We start from the raw sequence: 20,627 nt of genomic DNA, 5'->3' as shown, positions 1-20,627 counted from the left end.
GCTACATACATACTGCATGCTACATGCATGCTACATACATACTACATGCTACATACATACCACATATATACTACATACATACTACATACAATACATTCATACAATACATACATAGACATACAGTACATATAACATAGTATTCCCACACAGCAATGGCATAAAGTGAGACTAGGGACTTTTTTTTTTTTAAGTGGCGGAGGAATACAGTGCGGAAGGATACCTACCTTCCGTCATTGGATTCCTGCAGCCCGTAGAGAACGGCAGCAACAGCTGATGCTGGAGTTCTCTACCCAAGATCGTCGTGGGACACACTCGTGGACTGCTTCGGATCGTGGGTGAGTATTTTTGTGGTTTGTTATGTTAATATTTATTCCGTAAAAGACAATGGCTTCGGGGAACAATGTGACAAGTATTGGTAAGTATGTTACTCTATGTTATATGTACTGTATGTCTATGTATGTATTGTATGAATGTATTGTATGTAGTATGTATGTAGTATATATGTGGTATGTATGTAGCATGCAGTATGTATGTAGTATGTATGTAGCATGCATGTAGTATATATGTAGTATGTATGTAGCATGCATGTAGTATATATGTAGTATGTATGTAGTATATATGTAGTATGTATGTAGCATGTAGTATGTATGTAGCATGCATGTAGTATATATGTAGTATGTATGTAGCATGTAGTATGTATGTAGCATGCATGTAGTATGTATGTAGTATGTATGTAGCATGCAGTATGTATGTAGCATGCATGTAGTATATATGTAGTATATATGTAGCATGTAGTATGTATGTGGTATGTATGTGGTATGTAGTATGTATGTAGCATGCATGTAGTATGTATGTAGTATGTATGTAGCATGTAGTATGTATGTAGTATGTATGTAGCATATATGTAGTATGTATGTAGCATGTAGTATATATGTAGTATATATGTAGCATGTAGTATGTATGTAGTATGTATGTGGTATGTATGTAGCATGTAGTATGTATGTAGCATGCAGTATGTATGTAGTATATATGTAGTATGTATGTAGCATGTAGTATATATGTAGTATGCATGATGCATGTAGTATATATGTAGTATGCATGTTGCATGTAGTATATATGTATGTATGTTGCATGTAGTATATATGTAGTATGCATGTTGCATGCATGTAGTATATATGTAGTATGTATGTTGCATGTAGTATATATGTAGTATGAATGTAGCATGTATGTAGTATGTATGTAGCATGCATGTAGTATGTATGTAGTATGTATGTAGTATATATGTAGTATGTAGCATGTAGTATGTATGTAGTATGTATGTAGCATATATGTAGTATGTATGTAGCATGTAGTATATATGTAGTATATATGTAGCATGTAGTATGTATGTAGTATGTATGTGGTATGTATGTAGCATGTAGTATGTATGTAGCATGCAGTATGTATGTAGTATATATGTAGTATGCATGTTGCATGCATGTAGTATATATGTAGTATGCATGTTGCATGTAGTATATATGTAGTATGAATGTAGCATGTATGTAGTATGTAGTATGAATGTAGCATGTATGTAGTATGCATGTTGTATGTATGTAGCATGTATGTAGCATGTAATTTTTTTTTTTTTTTTTTACATTCAACACATTAGCCGGATGATGGGACTACTACTGTCCCATCATTGGCTAATGTGTCAATCACTGTCATGGTAGCAGGCATCGCCCGATGGGACTTGTAGTCCCATCGGGCGATGCCTGCACAGCCCCCCGGAGCCGGCACAGCCCCCCGGCAGGCCGGCACAGCCCCCCGGCAGGCCGGCACAGCCCCCCGGAGCCTGCACAGCCCCCCGGCAGGCCGGCACAGCCCACCGGAGCCTGCAGACCCCCGGCAGGCCGGCACAGACCACCGGAGCCTGCACAGACCCCCTGGCAGGCCGGCACAGCCCCCCGAAAGGCCCGTACAGACCCCAGAGAGGCTGTACAAGGGAAAAACAGGATTTTTCTTATTCCGATACCGGAAGTCCCATAGACTTGAATGGGACTTCCGGCATCGGAATCGGCGATACCGATACTTTTTTTTAAGATCGGCCGATCCATTCCGATCCGATACTTTGAAGTATCGGACGGTATCGCTCAACTCTACTCAACAGGCTTTTGACCTGAAAACCATTTAAGTGGCCGGTCCCTATGTCTCTGGACAATACCCTTAAGCTCTGGATGGCTGGCAAATACTCTGCACACATGTTTAGTCTTTTTAAAAGATACATGTTCCGGGCCAGGAATATTGTCCTCGTCCAACTTCAGAATCCTGTTGACTGACTCTATAAGAGAATCAAGCGATTCTTGGTCATTGGGGGGATTCTGGGGTACTGACATGTCAGACTCGTATTCAGAGTCATGTTCGCTGCGAACACTGGGAGAGGGAGAGTGAGAGACAGAGCTCGCAGATGCTGAAGCGCGGGCGTGACTGGTGAACGTGTCATGGGTCCGCTTTCTAGAGACCTGACCATCCCTTGAACGAGTACGGCCCCTGCTGGTGGACGGTTCTCGGCAGTCGCCAGAAACCTTCTCGGTCTGCGAAGGCACGTTTTGACTTAAAGAGGAGTCACGGAGGGAGTCTATAGCCTTGGTCAGGGACCCCGCAGACTGTGACAGGGACGCAGCCCACTCAGGGGGACTAAATTCAGAGGGCCCGGTGGCAGCGGCGGCGGATGGCGTTTGAGCACAAGCTGGGTCACAATCTGTGCATAATGGATTAGTTTGGGCACTAGGCAAGGCAGTCTTGCAAGTGGCACAAGAGGTAAAGAACGCAGTGTGCTTCTTAGTAGCCCTTTTGGCTTCCTTAGATTGAGACATAGTGCCCCCGAAAGGGTTACAGGCAGAGCATGGGCTGCAGGTGAAGGGAATGTGCAGAGAAGGAGTTAAGCATTCTTCTGAGGGCAGATGCATCTTAGGCCAGTTTCACACTAGCGTTACCAAACGCAGAGCCGCCGCTAAGCTCCGCCCCCCGGCCAGCTCCTCCTATGGTCGCATGACGCTGCATGCGATGAGCGTACCCTATATTTAGCGTTGGGTATGCTGGCTGTGCGCTGGTATGGTTTTGCCGGCGCATGCCAGCGTACCCAACGCTAAATATAGGGTACGCTAATCGCATGCAGCGTCATGCACCCAGAGGAGGAGCTGACTAGAGGGGGCGTGGCCAGGGGCGGAGCTTAGCAGCGGCCCTGCGCTTGGTAACACTAGTGTGAAACTAGCCTTACACACGGTCCTGATGCTGTGTCCCCAGGAGGAATAGCAGTGGCCCTGCAGCGTCACTAGGTGCTGTCAGTCAGTGCACGCCCCCCGCAACCGTCACAGAGCAGGCCGAGGTAAAAAGCATGGCTCCGGAGACTAACAGGGCGCTTGACGTGGGCGGTGGCGCTAACGGTGGGCGGCGCTATGTAAATTGTGGCCTAGCCTGGCCTAAAAGCCGGGGACTAAATTTCTGGACCTTCCAGGGCTAAGTGCTGAATGAAAGGAAAAAACGGGGGGCTGCGACGGGGAGCTGACGTACCGCCGCTGACACTAGGTCACCGCTTCTCCCAGGGACCAGGACCCGACCCCATACCTTCAAACTGGTGCTCACACAGGCCGCGCTATCCGGGACCCAGCTCCCGGGCGATGCAGCAAAGCCGAAGGAGTTCTTAAAGGGGTATACCTCAATCGATCCTCCCTATGGGCAGGGGGATGGAGAGGCCATGGGGCTAATTTAGGGCATCAGAAGCGCTCCTCAGTAGTGGTCTTCTCCGTGCACGCCGGTGTGCTCCGTGCACTTGCCCTTTTATCTGTGCGGGAGATCGGGTAAGGGGAGGTAAACTCCGCGTTCTCACCTGTTGTTGGTTCAGGCGAGAGAGGACCCTTGAAAGGAACCGTCGCCCCCTTCACTCCGTTAATTAAAAAAAATAAAAATTTACAGAAAACTCAAAAATTGAAAATAAAAACGGTGGGGTCTGAAGCCAGACCCAAGTGCCTCCTACAGACACTAAGCAAGAACTGGGGAAATCTCAGCCAGTGAGAGGGTGTATACTGCAGAGGAGAAGTTAACTTTTTCTGTGTTCACTTAGTGTCCTTCTAGTGGCAAGCAGCATAACACCCATGGTCCTGTGTCCCTCAATGAGGCGTAGGAGAAATTGATTTTTCACACAAAAATGTTGCTCTAGCCCCACATTTTTTTTAATTTCACAAAGGTAACAGGAGAAAATGGACCTAAAATCTTTTGTGCAATTTCTCCTGAGTATGCCGATACCCCATATATGGAGGAAAACTACTGCTAGGACACACTGCCGAGCTCCAAAAAGGAAGGAGTGACATTTTGGAGCACAGACTTAGATGGAATGGACAGAAGGCGCCATGTTGTGTTTGCAGAGCCGCTGATGTTTCCTAAACAGTGGAAACCCCCCACAAAACCCCATTTCGGAAACTACACCTCTTAAGGAATTATATAGAGGCACAGTTATAGCATGATAATAAGGCTTTTGGTTTTACTGGTGTATCCATTTATAATGCGGCGGTATGTGCAAGATGTGCGGAGTACATCAGATTATAAAAGTATGTTGAGTTAACAGGGTAAAAACAAATTTTATTCATATATGGACGTGTGGTAAGCTTTGAAGCAATCCTTAATGCAAAGGCCAGGTTTCACACTGGTAAATTGTGTCTTTTCAGATTTCCCTATTGGAGCATACTCTGCACCTTTTCCGGATCTTCCATTCACTGTTTGGGGAACCTCTCCTGAAAAATGTTGACCTGGTCAATACGGGCACCATCAGTTTTAGAAGTACTGGGACCTTCACCTTCCTCACTGCGAAACATTAAGGCTATTTACCCACGTTGTAGAAATGCTGCGGAAATGATTGGTGAAGGGGTTCCCTGGGTCCTAGAGCGCCTTGATGGGGGTCCTTCCTCACTTGAAGAGGAGAAATAGGGGAATGTGGGATCTTCCTCACTCCCTTAATCCGTGCTGGAGGCAAGGAGTGCGTATTCCTCCTCTGGTGAATAGCGTCTTCTTGACGAATGAGACTTTTTTTAATTCTTCAAAACACTGGGGATGTGTGTAAGTGGTGATTTTACATGGATATTATGTGGGGTTTGTGTAAGGCTGGGTTCACACGTAGCTTTTTTTGCGGCGATTTTAACCCCTTTCATACATTAGACGTACTATTCCGTCCATGTGACCTGGGACCTAAGTCCCAAGGACGGAATAGTACGTCTAGCGCGATCAGCTGCGCTCACGGGGAGAGCGCAGCTGATCGCGGCCGGGTGTCAGCTGATTATCACAGCTGACACCCGACACCATGTGTCAGGGGCGGTCACAGACCGCCCCCGACACTTTAACCCCTGGCACACTGCGATCAAACACGATCGCAGTGTACGGGGGTTTAGGGAAGCATCGGCAGGGAGGGGCTCCCTCCGTGCTTCCCTGAGACCCCCGCAGCGGCGCAATGTGCAGCGCTGCTGAGGGGGTCTCCTTCCCTGCAGGTCCCCGGATCCAAAATGGTGGCGGGGACCTTCGGGAGTCTGCAGGGAGGCGGCTTCCTCATGCCTGCAGCACTGCCTGTGACAGATCGATCTGTCACATAACAGTGATGTCCCCCCTGGGACAATGTAATAAAGTTAAAAAGTGTAAAAATAATTTATAAAAAATGGCTAAATAAATAAAAAAAAAAAAATATTCCCTAATAAATTCATTTTTTGAAAATAAACAAAAAACAATAAAAGTACACATATTTGATACCGCCGTGTCCGTAACAACGCGCCCTATAAAACTGTCCCACTAGTTAACCCCTTTATTGAACCCCTTAAAAAATAAAAATAAAAAACGAAGCAAAAAATAATGCTTTATTATCATACCGCCGAACAAAAAGTGCATTAACGCGCGATCAAAAAGACGGATATAAATAACCATGGTACCACTGAAAAGGTCACCGTGTCCCGTAAAAAACGAGCCGCCAAACAGCATCATCAGCGAAAAAATAAAAAAGTTATAGCTCGCAGAATAAAGCGATGCAAAAATATATATTTTTTTTTATATAAAATTGTTTTCATTGCATAAAAGCGCCAAAACATAAAAAAAAGACATAAATGAGGTATCACTGTAATCGTACTGACTTGAAGAATAAAACCGCTTTAACAATTTTACCGCACGCTGAACAGTGTAAACGCACCCCCCAAAAGAAATTCATGAAACGCTGGTTTTTGTTCATTCTGCGTCCCAAAAATCGGAACAAAAAGCGATCAAAAAATGTCACGTGCCCGAAAATGGTACCAATAAAAACGTCAACTCGTCCCGCAAAAAATAAGACCTCACATGACTCGGTGGCTCAAAATATGGAAATATTATAGCTCTCAATATGTGGTGATGCATAAACTATTTTTAGCGTATGACAGCTGCCAAAAATAAAAACCAGCCATAAATAGTAAATCAAACCCCCCCGTTATCACCCTCTTAGTTAGGGAAAAGTAATAAAATTTAAAAAAAGTATTTATTTCCATTTTCCCATTAGGGCTAGGGTTAGGGGTGTGTTGGAGTTAGGGTTAGAATTGGGGGGTTTCCACTGTTTTGGTACATCAGGGGTTTTCCAAACGCGACGTGGCGTCCGATCTCAATTCCAGCCAAACAAGTCAAATGGCGCTGCTTCCCTTCCGAGATCTGCCATGCGCCCAAATAGTGGTTTACCCCCAAATATGGGGTATCAGCGTACTCAGGACTAATTGCACAATAACTTTTGGGGTCCTCTTACTCTTGGGAAAATAACAATTGGGGGTGAAAAGATCATTTTTGTGGAAAAAATATGATATTTTAATTGTACGGCTGTACGTTATAAACTTCTGTGAAGCTCTTGGGGTTCAAAGTGCTCATCACATATCTAGATAAGTTCCTTGGGGGGTCTAGTTTCCAAAATGGGGTCACTTGTGGGGGGTTTCCACTGTTTAGGCACATCAGGAGCTCTCCAAACTTCCAGCCAATTTTGCAGTGAAAAAGTCAAACGGCGCTCCTTACCTTCTGAGCTCTGCCATGCGCCCAAACAGTGGTTCCCCCCCACATATCAGGTATCGGCGTACTAAGGACAAATTGCACAATAACTTTTGCAGTCCAATTCTCCTGTTACCCTTGGTAAAATAAAAAAAATTGAACCTGAAGTAATTTTTTTTGTGAAAAAAAGTTAAATGTTCATTTTTTTTAAACATTCAAAAAATTCCTGTGAAGCACCTGAAGGGTTAATAAACTTCTTGATTGTGGTTTTGAGCACCTTGAGGGGTGCAGTTTTTAGAATGGTGTCACTTTTGGGTATTTTCTATCATATAGACCCCTCAAAGTGGCTTCAAATGTGATGTGGTCCGAGAAAATAAAATGGTGTTGTAAAAATGAGAAATCGCTGGTCAACTTTTAACCCTTATAACTTCCTAACAAAAAAAAATTTTGGTTCCCAAATTGTGCTGATGTAAAGTAAACATACAGTGGGGCAAAAAAGTATTTAGTCAGTCAGCAATAGTGCAAGTTCCACCACTTAAAAAGATGAGAGGCGTCTGTAATTTACATCATAGGTAGACCTCAACGATGGGAGACAAACTGAGAAAAAAAAATCCAGAAAATCACATTGTCTGGTTTTTTTTCATTTCATTTGCATATTATGGTGGAAAATAAGTATTTGGTCAGAAACAAAATTTCATCTCAATACTTTGTGATATATCCTTTGTTGGCAATGACAGAGGTCAAACGTTTTCTGTAAGTCTTCACAAGGTTGCCACACACTGTTGTTGGTATGTTGGCCCATTCCTCCATGCAGATCTCCTCTAGAGCAGTGATGTTTTTGGCTTTTCGCTTGGCAACACGGACTTTCAACTCCCTCCAAAGGTTTTCTATAGGGTTGAGATCTGGAGACTGGCTAGGCCACTCCAGGACCTTGAAATGCTTCTTACGAAGCCACTCCTTCGTTGCCCTGGCGGTGTGCTTTGGATCATTGTCATGTTGAAAGGCCCAGCCACGTTTCATATTCAATGTCCTTGCTGATGGAAGGAGGTTTGCACTCAAAATCTCACGATACATGGCCCCATTCATTCTTTCATGTACCCGGATCAGTCGTCCTGGCCCCTTTGCAGAGAAACAGCCCCAAAGCATGATGTTTCCACCACCATGCTTTACAGTAGGTATGGTGTTTGATGGATGCAACTCAGTATACTTTTTCCTACAAACACGACAAGTTGTGTTTCTACCAAACAGTTCCAGTTTGGTTTCATCAGACCATAGGACATTCTCCCAAAACTCCTCTGGATCATCCAAATGCTCTCTAGCAAACTTCAGACGGGCCCAGACATGTACAGGCTTAAGCAGTGGGACACGTCTGGCACTGCAGGATCTGAGTCCATGGTGGCGTAGTGTGTTACTTATGGTAGGCCTTGTTACATTGGTCCCAGCTCTCTGCAGTTCATTCACTAGGTCCCCCCCGCGTGGTTCTGGGATTTTTGCTCACCGTTCTTGTGATCATTCTGACCCCACGGGGTGGGATTTTGCGTGGAGCACCAGATCGAGGGAGATTATCAGTGGTCTTGTATGTCTTCCATTTTCTAATTATTGCTCCCACAGTTGATTTCTTCACTCCAAGCTGGTTGGCTATTGCAGATTCAGTCTTCCCAGCCTGGTGCAGGGCTACAATTTTGTTTCTGGTGTCCTTTGACAGCTCTTTGGTCTTCACCATAGTGGAGTTTGGAGTCAGACTGTTTGAGGTTGTGCACAGGTGTCTTTTTATACTGATAACAAGTTTAAACAGGTGCCATTACTACAGGTAATGAGTGGAGGAAAGAGGAGACTCTTAAAGAAGAAGTTACAGGTCTGTGAGAGCCAGAAATCTTGATTGCTTGTTTCTGACCAAATACTTATTTTCCACCATAATATGCAAATAAAATGAAAAAAAAACAGACAATGTGATTTTCTGGATTTTTTTTTCTCAGTTTGTCTCCAATAGTTGAGGTCTACCTATGATGTAAATTACAGACGCCTCTCATCTTTTTAAGTGGTGGAACTTGCACTATTGCTGACTGACTAAATACTTTTTTGCCCCACTGTATGTGAAATGTTATTTATTAAGTTTTTTGAGTGCCATATCTCTGTGATTTAAGAGCATAAAAATTCAAAGTTGGAAAATTGCGAAATTTTCAAAATTTTCGTCAAATTTCCGCATTTTTCACAAATAAACGACGCAAGTTATATGAATGAAATTTTACCACTAACATGAAGTACAATATGTCACGAGAAAACAATGTCAGAATCACCAGGATCCATGGAAGAGTTCCAGAGTTATTACCTCATAAAGGGACAGTGGTCAGAATTGTAAAAATTGGCCCGGGCATTAACATGCAAACCACCCTTGGGAGTAAAGGGGTTAAACGCACGATTTTGCCGTGAAAACGCAAAAAAACAGCATCCCATGCAATCCTATGGGACTCCGCAATGCTGTGCTAATGCTGCGGTTTTTACCGCGGCGGAATCGCATTGCGGTAAAATACGCAGCATGCTCATTAATTTTGCGGAATCGCAGCGATCCTGCACACATAGGAATGCATTGTTCTGTTTACTTTCCGCATGTGGCTGTGCACACCATGCGAAAAGTAAGCAGAACATTTGCGGATGGTACCCACGGTCCGGGCTGTGGGTACCATATCCCTGTAAAAAGGAGATTTTTGTGTACTCACCGTAAAATCTTTCTCTTAGCCTTTAATTGGGGGACACAGAACCGTGGGTGTTATGCTGCTGTTCACTAGGAGGCGACACTATGCATAATCTGAAAAAGATTAACTTTGGCTCCTCCTCTGCAGTATACACCCCTGGACGGCGTCAGCCTTCTCCAGTTTTGTGCAAAAGCATTAGGAAGAATATACCAGAAACATAACCATGCCTGTAAAAAAAAGGCTACTATAAACAGGCTCAAACAACAATATGAGAACCCAACCGTAACAACGGCCCGCAAGGGCAACAGGGTGGGAGCTGTGTCCCCCAATTAAAGGCTAAGAGAAAGAGATTTTACGGTGAGTACACAAAAATCTCCTTTACTCTGTCGCCTTATTGGGGGACACAGAACCGTGGGACGTCCCAAAGCAGTCCCTGGGTGGGAAGCAGTGGACGAATATTGTGCTGACAGTCCCCTAGACTTGGGGTTCTGCCGCCTGCAGGACCCGTCTACCCAGGCTCGCATCCGCTGAGGACTGGGTATGCACTCGGTAGTGTTTTGTAAATGTGTGAAGGCTAGTCCAAGTGGCTGCCTTACACACGTGATGTGCCGAGGCTTGATGCCGAATGGCCCAAGAGGCCCCTACCGCCCGCGCAGAGTGTGCCGTGATACCGGCCGGAAGGGGAGAATTGTTGAGGCGGTAAGCCTCTTGAATGGTGGACTTGATCCACCTAGCAAGGGTGGCTTTGGAAGCCGGTAGGCCCTTGCGAACGCCTTCTGGAAGAAGGAAAAGTGAATCAGACTTCCGGAAGTGAGCAGTCCTAGACACGTAAATACGCAATGCCCTGACAAGGTCAAGCGTATGCAGAGCCTTCTCTACCCTATGAACGGGAGCCGGGCAAAGAGACGGTAGTGATATCTCCTCATTGAGGTGGAAGCTGGACACAACCTTCGGAAGGAAGGATGGTACTGTACGGAGAACCACCTTGTCCTGATGAAAAAACCAGGAAGGGTTGTCTGCAGGAAAGAGCTGAAAGTTCAGACACCCTGCGTAGCGAGGTGATTGCCACCAGGAAAACCACTTTCTGTGATAGAAAGAGGAGTGAGACCACCGTAAGGGGTTCAAAAGGAGGTGACTGTAGTGCTGTCAAGACCAGGTTGAGGTCCTGTTTTTTGGGTACAATCCCAGCAGTGCGGGTACGTGCTGCCGCTGGGGAGAGTGGCCTTGCAGGCTGTGCAGACTGCATAAAAGCAGTCTTGCCTGGTTCTTTTCCTTGAGCCCGACATAGTACCTAGGCTGATTAGTGGAGGCCCTACAGGGGTATCTACGCAGAGGAAAGGAGTAGGAGAGCGCTATAGGTTAAAGGAATTCACAGCTGAGTACTAAGGACCCAGCTGTGATCTTACCCCACCGGTGCTCCCCCTTAGGTCCAGCGCTGATAAGTCCCACGTCCTGTGCCCCCCGGAGACTGCTGTGCTGCTTTCCTCCAGGTGCAGCAAGATGGCCACCGGATTCTGAGGTGGGGAGGGAAGGGGGCGGAGAGCTGGAAAAGGGCGCGCTGGGCCATGTAAAAGCGCGCCCTTCCTGCCTCGATCCGCCCCTTCTATGACACTACAGTGTCATTTTCGTTATCCGGGGGGCGGGAATGGGGCGGCGATTTCGGCTAGGCCGTCCGGGGGGGGGGGTCGGATTTAAACCAGACCCCCCCAGAATGAAAGGAGGGCTGGCTGTGGGGCCATGCGTGCGACTGGGGCCCTGTGGAGGGTTCCTTGGGGCGCCATTGCTGCAGAGACCGGGGCGCAGGGAGCCTGTTCTCTGATAAGTGCCGTGCCTCTCTGCACCTCCCCCGGTCCCAAAAGGAGCCCACAGGTGGACTGGGGTCCCTGGTGCCTGGTACAGGCCCTACCTGCGGTGTCTCAACCTAATACCCCCAGAGGGGGATTAGGGAGGGTGCTGCTGTCACCGTCAGGGGGCTTCATCGTCGCCTCGACCTTGACCAGAGCCGGACGGAACTGAGGAAGGAGGGGGGGTCTCGACCTCGAACCAGTACCCGAGGGACTGGTGAGGGAGCGACATGGGGAATAGCCACCTCGACCTCAACCGGGTACCCCTAATGGGGGACCGAGGAGGGAGCCATGCCTGGAGTCTCGCTGGAGACCCTCTTTTCTTCATCTGTAGTCCTTTGGAAAAAAATCCAGGAAAAAGACGGAGTAAAAAAAATCTTAGGTGTGCCTCCTGCGACATTAAGGAAAAACTGGAGAAGGCTGACACCGTCCAGGGGTGTATACTGCAGAGGAGGAGCCAAAGTTAATCTTTTTCAGATTATGCATAGTGTCGCTTCCTAGTGGACAGCAGCATAACACCCACGGTTCTGTGTCCCCCAATAAGGCGACAGAGTAAAATAAAATTAAAATAAAAAATATTGTTATTCTCACCTTCCGGCGTCCCGCGCAGCCTTCCCGCCTCTCTCCAAGCTCCCTGTAATCCTTTGCAAGAATGAAAGCGATGACGTCGCGGTCTCGCGGGAGCGTCATGTCTCGCGGTAATTCGCGATGACGTCACGGGAGCGCGACGTCTCACGGTCATTCGCACAAAGGATTACTGGGACCGGAAGAAGCCGGGAGCGTGGAGAGAGGCGGGAAGGCTGCGCGGGACGCCGGAAGGTGAACATAAATTTTTTTTTTATTATTATTTTTTACATCCTATCTTTTACTACTGAGGTTGCATAGGCAGCCTCAGTAGTAAAAAGTTGGTCACACTTGTCAAACACTATGTTTGACGAGTGTGACCAACCTGTCAATCAGTTCTCCAAGCGATGCTACAGATCGCTTGGAAAACGCTAGCATTCTGCAAGCTAATTACACTTGCAAATCGCTAGTTTTTCCGCGGGAAAATCACGGGAATTTAAAATGCGATTTTCCCGCGGAATGGAATTCCGAATTCTCGTGGTAACTTCCGCGAGAATTCCACTACGTGTGAACTTAGCCTAAAGGGTACTATTTATTATTAAATTTACTATAAAAAGTAAAGAAAAAAGTAGCAAAGAAAAAAGTAACAATTTAGGAGACAAAAATGAAAAGAAAAATGAGAAGTAAAAAAAAAACCTCAGTAGAAAAAAATTACAGTGATGTTCATTACACTAATGCATTACTCGGTACTATTCTTTTTTTCTGCAAAAGAAAAACGGACTTCACTAACACTGCGATGTCTGCTCCCCTAATGTGTTACCTCCCTACATATGAAATTACACAGTACTGACCAAATTATTATTATTATTTTTTTTTTTTTTTTTAAAGTCGGATGTCACAAGCCATCTTGACTTGGAACTTGCAGTTTTTTCCTAGTCGGACGTCACAAGCCATCTTGACTTGCAACTTGCAGATGTCGGATGGTGGATGTTGCAAAGGGGTTAAAGTCCCATTGCCAAAACATGACACACAATATTTGCTATGACCTTCTGGTGGAAGTATCTTTGAACTATACAAACTGAACACCTCAGTTGGGTGATAATCGCATACTTTTCTCACCTGGAGTTCTTGCCATGGTCCCAAGCAACGCTCTGTGTGCAAATGTCGGATAGCCAACAAGCTGAGCTAACGCGTTTCTACTCTTGAGCAGTTCATCCAAGCATTTCATCTGACTGCTGTTGGGGTAAAGGAAGATCTTGTAGGCGGCTTCCCGAACCTAGATGAACATAAAATAATAATAAGCTACAAAAGGATAGAAATGATCAGGTGTCACATATGTCTGACTCAGAATGTCCCATAATATCACGTGGAAGATCATTCAATTTAACGAGAAAAATTGTAAGGATGATGGGCATTAGAAAAATGTCAAATGAACCCACATTCGTCAGGACTGGTAACTAGTGATGAGCAAACATGCTTGGAGAAGGTCTTATTTATGCTCGGGTGATAACCGAATGACTTCGGCGTGCTTGAAAAATATGTTCGAGTTCCCGTGGTTGCAAGTCTCATGGCTGTTCGACAGGTGCAATACATGTGGGGATTTCCTGTTTGTTACTTAATCCCAGTGTGTGTTGTGTCTGTCAACCAGATGCAAGACATGCAACGGCGGGGACTCAAACATATTTTTCAAGCACACCGGAGACACTCTGTTAGCACCCGAGAATATCGGAAAACGCCATATCCAAGCACGCTCGCTCATCACTACTGGTTGCATATCTCACACATACAGGGGCCTCCTGAGACAAAATGTTGTGGGTATGTTGGATCCAAAATGTAGAATTTCAATGCCAGATCTCTTTATTGTCAACAGGACAGAACCATACATAGTGACTTTAGCCACTACAGCCATTATATGACCAAAGTTCACGCAGTGCTGCTGCTACATGCGGTGCTATAGAACCGAATGGGAGCACATAACGAAACCTTAACGAAGTGACAAGCAAGTCTCAAAAAATCCATCCAAGTGATATTTTTTATTTAGCAACTTGCTTGTCACAGCCGAGTAAGGGGTCGCAATGCTGTCCCATTCACTTCTATGGTGCCGCAACTTGCCGTTTCACTGAAAGATCTTTGGTTGCGTGACGGTTGTTGTGGTCAAAGTCACCGTGTAGCCCTAGCCCAAATCTGTAATCTGATTCATCATAAGGCCACTGAGCATGAAAGCTGCTGACAGGTGCCCTTTAATGCCTTCTGGACAGGACTGAAAGTAAAATGTCAGTTTTGGCTAATGACATAAAACATTGATAAATAATAAAAACTGAGCGAGACTGTATATTATTACATACTGTATATATTTGTGTATAAGCAAAGTTTTTCATCCAGTTTTTTTGTGCTGAAAACGCCCCCTCGGCTTATACTTGAGTGAGGTGTCCAGAACACGGATGGGGAAGGGCAGCGGCGGAGCAGCGGGTCACAGGAGCCAGCTGCTGCAGCTAACTCATGTGCCCGCTGCTAAGGCTGTGTACCCATGTAAGCGTTTTATTCGCGTTTTTTAAGCGTTTTTCCTGGCAAAAACGCTTCAAAAATGCATACAAGAAGCATCCCATTCTTTTTAATGAATTCCGCAATTTTTGTGCACATGATGCGTTTTTTTCTGCAAAAAAACCGCATCGCGGTAAAAAACGCAGCATGTTCATTAATTTTGCGGAAAAATCTGCATTTCTAACTATATTCTATGAGCAGGAGGATGCTCCTGTAAAAAACGCATAAAAAAGCACAAAAAATGCGTTTTTCCTGAGAAGGAGTCCGTTTTTTTTTGCATACGTGGGTACATAGCCTAAAGAGAAATCAATATTCACCTCACGTAGCGGCACACATGACCGCCCGGCAGCTGCTGGAGCCGGCTGCTGCGGCTAACTTCTGTGCCCTCTGCTAAAGAGAAATGAATATTCACTGCACTGGCAATGAGTATTCATTTCTCTGTAATAGCGTGCACAGCATCATCCGAGGCAGCCAGCTCCTGCAGCTGCCGGGCGGTCATGTGTGCCGCTACTTAAGAGAGGTGAATATTCATTTGTCTAAAATAGCGGCACACATGACCGCCCGGCGGTTGACACTGTGCGCTACTTAGTACTCGCTGCCCTCCACACATATAATTCCGGTGTGGAGAGCGGTGAGTATTCCGGCAGCTGTGCTCTGCTTGTGAGCAGCGCATGACGTCCCTGCCATGCGCTGCTTACAGGCATAAAGCAGCTGCTGACACCGGAGCAGAACGCTGCGAGGGAGCGCAGGAAGGTAAGTGTAATGGGTTTTTTTTAATGTTTTTTCAGGGGGGTCAATCATACCAGGATAAGAATGGAGCCACGCATACATGGACAGGGTTGGAGCCACGCATACATGGACAGGGTTGGAGCCACGCATACACGGACAGGGATGGAGAGACGCATACAAGGATAGGGATCGAGACGTGCATATAAGGATAGAGATTGAGCATTGCATACAAGGAGAGAGATGGAGCCATGCATTCAAGGATAGGAATGGAGCCATGCATATAAGGATAGGGATGGGGCCATGTATACAAAGATAGGGATGGGACCATGCATACAAAGATAGAGAGAGAGCCACGCATACAAGGATAGAGATTGAGCAGTATAGGATAGGGATGGAGCCATGCATACAAGGATAGGGATTGGGCCATGCATACAAGGAAAGGGATGGGGCCGTGCATACAAGGAAAGGGATGGGGCCGTGCATACAAAGAAAGGGATGGGGCCGTGCATACAAGGATAGGGATGGGGCCGTGCATACAAGGATAGGGATCGAGCCATACATACAAGGAAAGGGATGGAGCCGTGCATACAAGGATAGAGATAGTGCCATGCATAGAAGAATAGGGATGGTTCCATGCACACAAGGATAGGGATGGGGCCGTGTATACAAGGATAGGAATGGGGCCTGTGCATACAAAGATAGGGATGGAGCATGTGCATACAAGGATAGGGATGGAGCCGTGCATACAAGGATAGGGAAGGTGCCATGTATATAAGGATAGGGATGGGGCCATGCATACAAGGATAGGGAAGGTGCCATGTATACAAGGATAGGGAAGGTGCCATGCATACAAGGATAGAGATGGTGCCATGCATACAAGGATAGGGAAGGAGCCATGCATACATGGATAGGGATAGAGCCATGAATACAAGGGTAAGGGATGGTGTCATGCATACAAGTATAGGAATGGGGCCTGCATATAAGGATAGTCATGAGGAGAATTGCATTCAAGAATAGGGATGAGGAGCCATCCAGACAAGGATGAGGAGCACTGCATACAAGGATAGGGATGAGGGGGGACAAGGCATACCCGGCTTATACTCGAGTCAATAAGTTTCCCCAGGTTTTTTAGGTAAAATTAGGTGCTTCGGCTTATACTCGAGTATATATGGTAACAATCTGGATAAGATGTCAGATGGGCAAACACTTGGCAAAAGAGGTTTAATCCTGATTATTGTAGAGTAATACACCTAGGACAGAGTAATCCTATTGCTGCATATACATTAAATCGGAGTATACTCTGGACTACTGAAAAGGAGAAGGACGGGGGATTCTGGTTACAAGTAAGCTGAGCAACAGTACTCAATGTCAAGCAGCAGCTGCAAAAGCAAACAAGGTGTATAAAAAGAGAGATAAAATCCCGCGACCCCAACAGATGGATTTTTGGTTCTTACCGTAAAATCTCTTTCTTGGAGCCTTCATTGGGGGACACTGATTAACATGGGTGTATGCTGCTGCTGCTAGGAGGCTGACACTATGCAAAACAAGAAAATTAGCTCCTCCCCGGCAGTATACACCCACCGACAGGCACCAAGCACCTCAGTTGGTGAGAAAGCAGTAGGAGAAGCAACGAGAAAACTCTAAACATATGTACCAACCCAACAAGGGACTCAAAGACCCAACACGGTACAACTTAAACAGGGAGGGTGCTGTGTCCCCCAATGAAGGCTCCAAGAAAGAGATTTTACGGTAAGAACCAAAAATCCATCTTTCTTTATTCGCCTTATTGGGGGACACAGATTACCATGGGACGTTCCAAAGCAATCCCAAGGGCGGGAACAGCAATAAGGAACGAAAGAACAGGAAAGGCTTAGGTCGGCCGGTGTGCCACCGCCGCCTGGAGAACCTTCCTACCAACAACTGCATCAGACGAGGCCTGGGTATGAACCCTGTAGAACCTCGCAAAGGTGTGCAAGGATGACCAGGTCGCGGCCCTGCAAATTTGTAAAGCTGAAGCCTGGTGACAAACGGCCCACGAAGCCGCCACAGCCTGGGTGGAGTGAGCCCTCACTCCCGGAGGGGGCCGTTTTTCCTGAAGTCGGTATGCTTCCAGAATGGTAGAATGAATCCAGCGAGCGATCGTGGATTTGGATGCCGGAAGCCCTTTCCGGCGACCTTCAGAAATGACCAGCAAAGAATCGGACTGACGAAAAGAAGAGGTCCTGGCGAGATAGACACGCAAGGCTCTAACTACACCCAGTTTGTGGAGAGACTTCTCAAGAGGGTGAGAAGGAGCAGGACAAAAAGATGGGAGAACAATATCCTCATTGATGTGGAAAGAAGACACCACCTTCAAAAGAAAGGAAGGAACGGGCCTGAGGATGACCTTATCCTGATGGAGAACAAAGTAAGGGGAACGACATGACAAGGCCGCCAACTCAGAAACTCTTCTGATGGATGTAATGGCAATCAAGAAGGTTACCTTCCATGAGAGAAGGGATAAAGGAATGTCCTGGATAGGCTCGAACGGCGCCTTTTGAAGAGCGCTAAGGACGAGATTTAGATCCCACGGGTCTATCGGCGAATGATGAGGAGGAGCCACGTGGGCGACCCCTTGGAGAAAGGTCTTAACCTGCGACAAGGAAGCGAGCTCTCTTTGGAAGAGGATAGATAGAGCGGAGACCTGGCCCTTGAGGGTACTGAGGGACAGACCCGCCTCTAAACTAGACTGGAGAAAACCAAGTATGGGTGAAATAGAAAAGGACATCGGAAAGACATTTTTATCGTCACACCAACGGAAAAAAGCCTTCCAGTACCTATGGTAAATGCGGGAAAAGGCCGGTTTTCTGGCTCTGATCATAGTCTGAATCACCTGGTCGGACAAACCTATTTCTCTCAGGATTGCGGCCTCAATGGCCATGCCGTTAAACTCAGAGACTGAGAATTCTCGTGGTAAAGGGGGCCTTGCGAGAGAAGATCCGGACGGTCCGGAAGCCTCCAGGGAACGTCCGCGAGCATGTTCACCAGTTCCGCGTACCAAGGTCGTCGCGGCCAGTCTGGCGCCACTAAAATCACTGGTACGCCTTCCGATTTTATCTTTTTGACTACTCGTGGGATCAAGGCAAGAGGCGGAAACAGATAAGGAAGTCGGAACAGGGACCACGGAATTACTAGGGCGTCGCAAGCGACGGCTAGAGGGTCCCTGGACCTGGCTACGAAGCGCGGAACTTTGTGGTTCATCCGAGATGCCATGAGATCGACATCCGGTGAGCCCCAGCGCTGGCATATCTGATCGAAGACTGTGGGATGAAGAGCCCGTTCGCCTGATGCTAGACCTTGACGACTCAGAAAGTTGGCTGCCCAATTTTCCACCCCTGGAATGTGAATGGCTGAGATTGCCGGAACGTAACGTTCCGCCCAGCGCAGTATCTTGGCCACTTCTGACATTACTTGCTTGCTGCGAGTGCCCCCCTGGTGGTTTATGTACGCCACAGCCGTGGCGTTGTCCGACTGAATGCGGACTGGCTTGCCGACGAGGAGAGGCTGCCAGCGAAGAAGGGCCAGGAAGATCGCTCTAATCTCCAGAAGATTGATAGGTAGAAGAGCCTCCTGTGGATTCCGGCGTCCTTGGGCCGTTTTCTGATGGAACACCGCTCCCCAGCCTAGAAGGCTGGTATCGGTGGTGATGACTTACCACTGAAGCGGAAGAAAGGACCTCCCTTGTAGAACTGACGCTGGCATTGCCCACCAAGTCAGGGATTGCCTCACTCTGAGAGGAAGGAGAGTGGGACAATCCAAGGACAGCGTGGACTTGTCCCAGGCTGAAAGAAGGGATAGCTGGAGGGGACGAAGATGAAATTGTGCAAAGGGTACTGCTTCCATGGAAGCTACCATCTTCCCCAGAACCTTCATGCAGGACCGAAGGGGAATGGGTGCTGGCCGTTTGAGGATTTTGATTCCCTTGGAAAAAGCCGTAAATTTTTTCCCTCGGAAGACACACCCGGGCCAGGTTCGTGTCGAATTCCATGCCCAGAAAGGTCAGACACTGAGTGGGGATCAGAATGGACTTCTCCTTGTTGACTATCCATCCGAGGCGGCAGAGTGTGTCCAGGGTTATCTGAAGACTCTGAAGGCAGTCCTGACGGGACGAGCCCTTGATCAAGAGATCGTCCAGATAAGGGATGATGAAGATCCCCCTGGAGCGAAGGATGGCCATGACGGTCGCCATCACCTTCGTGAAAACACGGGGGGCGGAAGCTAAGCCGAAGGGGAGAGCCGTGAACTGGTAGTGATTTTCCTGAATCGCAAAACGAAGATATTTCTGATGTTGCAAACAAACAGGGATGTGAAGATAGGCATCCCGTATGTCCACAGAGCCGAGGAATTCTCCGGGTTCCATTGAGGTTATCACCGACCGAAGGGACTCCATTTTGAAATGAAGAATCTTCACGTGGCGATTGAGCAATTTGAGGTCCAGGATTGGACGAAGGAAGCCGTCTTTCTTCGGGACTACGAAGAGATTTGAGTAGAACCCTGAAAACGTTCACAATCACTCCAGCGGAAAGAAGGGAGGAAATGGCCTGAAGGAACCCTGGAATCTGGGACCGCTGTCTCGGAGGTCGAGACAGGAAAAATCGTCTGTTTGGGGGGGGAAGCAAATTCGATCTTGTAACCGGATGCCACGATTTCTCTGACCCAAGCGTCGTTGACAGCAGACAGCCAAGCATCGACGAAAAAGGAAAGTCTGCCTCCCACCCTGGAACAACTTCCAGGTGGGGGTGACCCATCACTTGGAGGAAAACCTGCCGAAACTGGCGCCTGAAGACCTGGAGTATTGACCTCTAGATCTCCAGCGGGGAGCGGGTTTTTAAGAAGGTTTTTTCTGCTCCCGCTCCCTAGTGGTGGAAGAAAGATCTTGCTGAGCAGATCTTTCCGTGGAAGAGAGTTGACGAAAAGACCTGAATGGCCGAAAATCCTTTCTGTTAAAAAAGCGTTTTGGTCGAGACTGGGGGAGAGAAGTGCTTCTACCACCAGTGGCATCGGAGATTATCTGATCCAGCTTGGCTCCAAAGAGCCTAGATCCATGGAATGGCAGATTAGTAAGCGACTTTTTTGAAGTAGTATCCGCATTCCACGACTTTAGCCAAAGGACTCGGCGTATAGCTACTACGTTGCTGTTAGCCCTTGCTACGCACCCGGTCGCGCCCAAGGAGGCGGCCAAAAGGTATTTACCCGCATGGTTAATCTG

General features: G+C 47.0%; 1 protein-coding gene across 1 annotated transcript in view; it reads right to left on the bottom strand.

Moving 5' to 3' along the window:
- MIPEP (mitochondrial intermediate peptidase) overlaps nucleotides 1-20,627 on the bottom strand; it is a 148,329-nt gene that overhangs the window by 80,533 nt on the left and 47,169 nt on the right. Inside the window, exon 7 of the mRNA XM_073583024.1 lies at nucleotides 13,229-13,385. Within this exon, the coding sequence (XP_073439125.1) occupies nucleotides 13,229-13,385 (157 nt within the window). The remainder of the gene's footprint in view (nucleotides 1-13,228; nucleotides 13,386-20,627) is intronic.

The sequence above is a fragment of the Dendrobates tinctorius genome, unplaced genomic scaffold (assembly GCF_039654945.1).
Source record: "Dendrobates tinctorius isolate UK_male_01 unplaced genomic scaffold, ASM3965494v1 ptg000075l, whole genome shotgun sequence".
NCBI lineage: Eukaryota > Metazoa > Chordata > Amphibia > Anura > Dendrobatidae > Dendrobates > Dendrobates tinctorius.
This window is presented reverse-complemented; position numbering and strand designations above follow the sequence as displayed.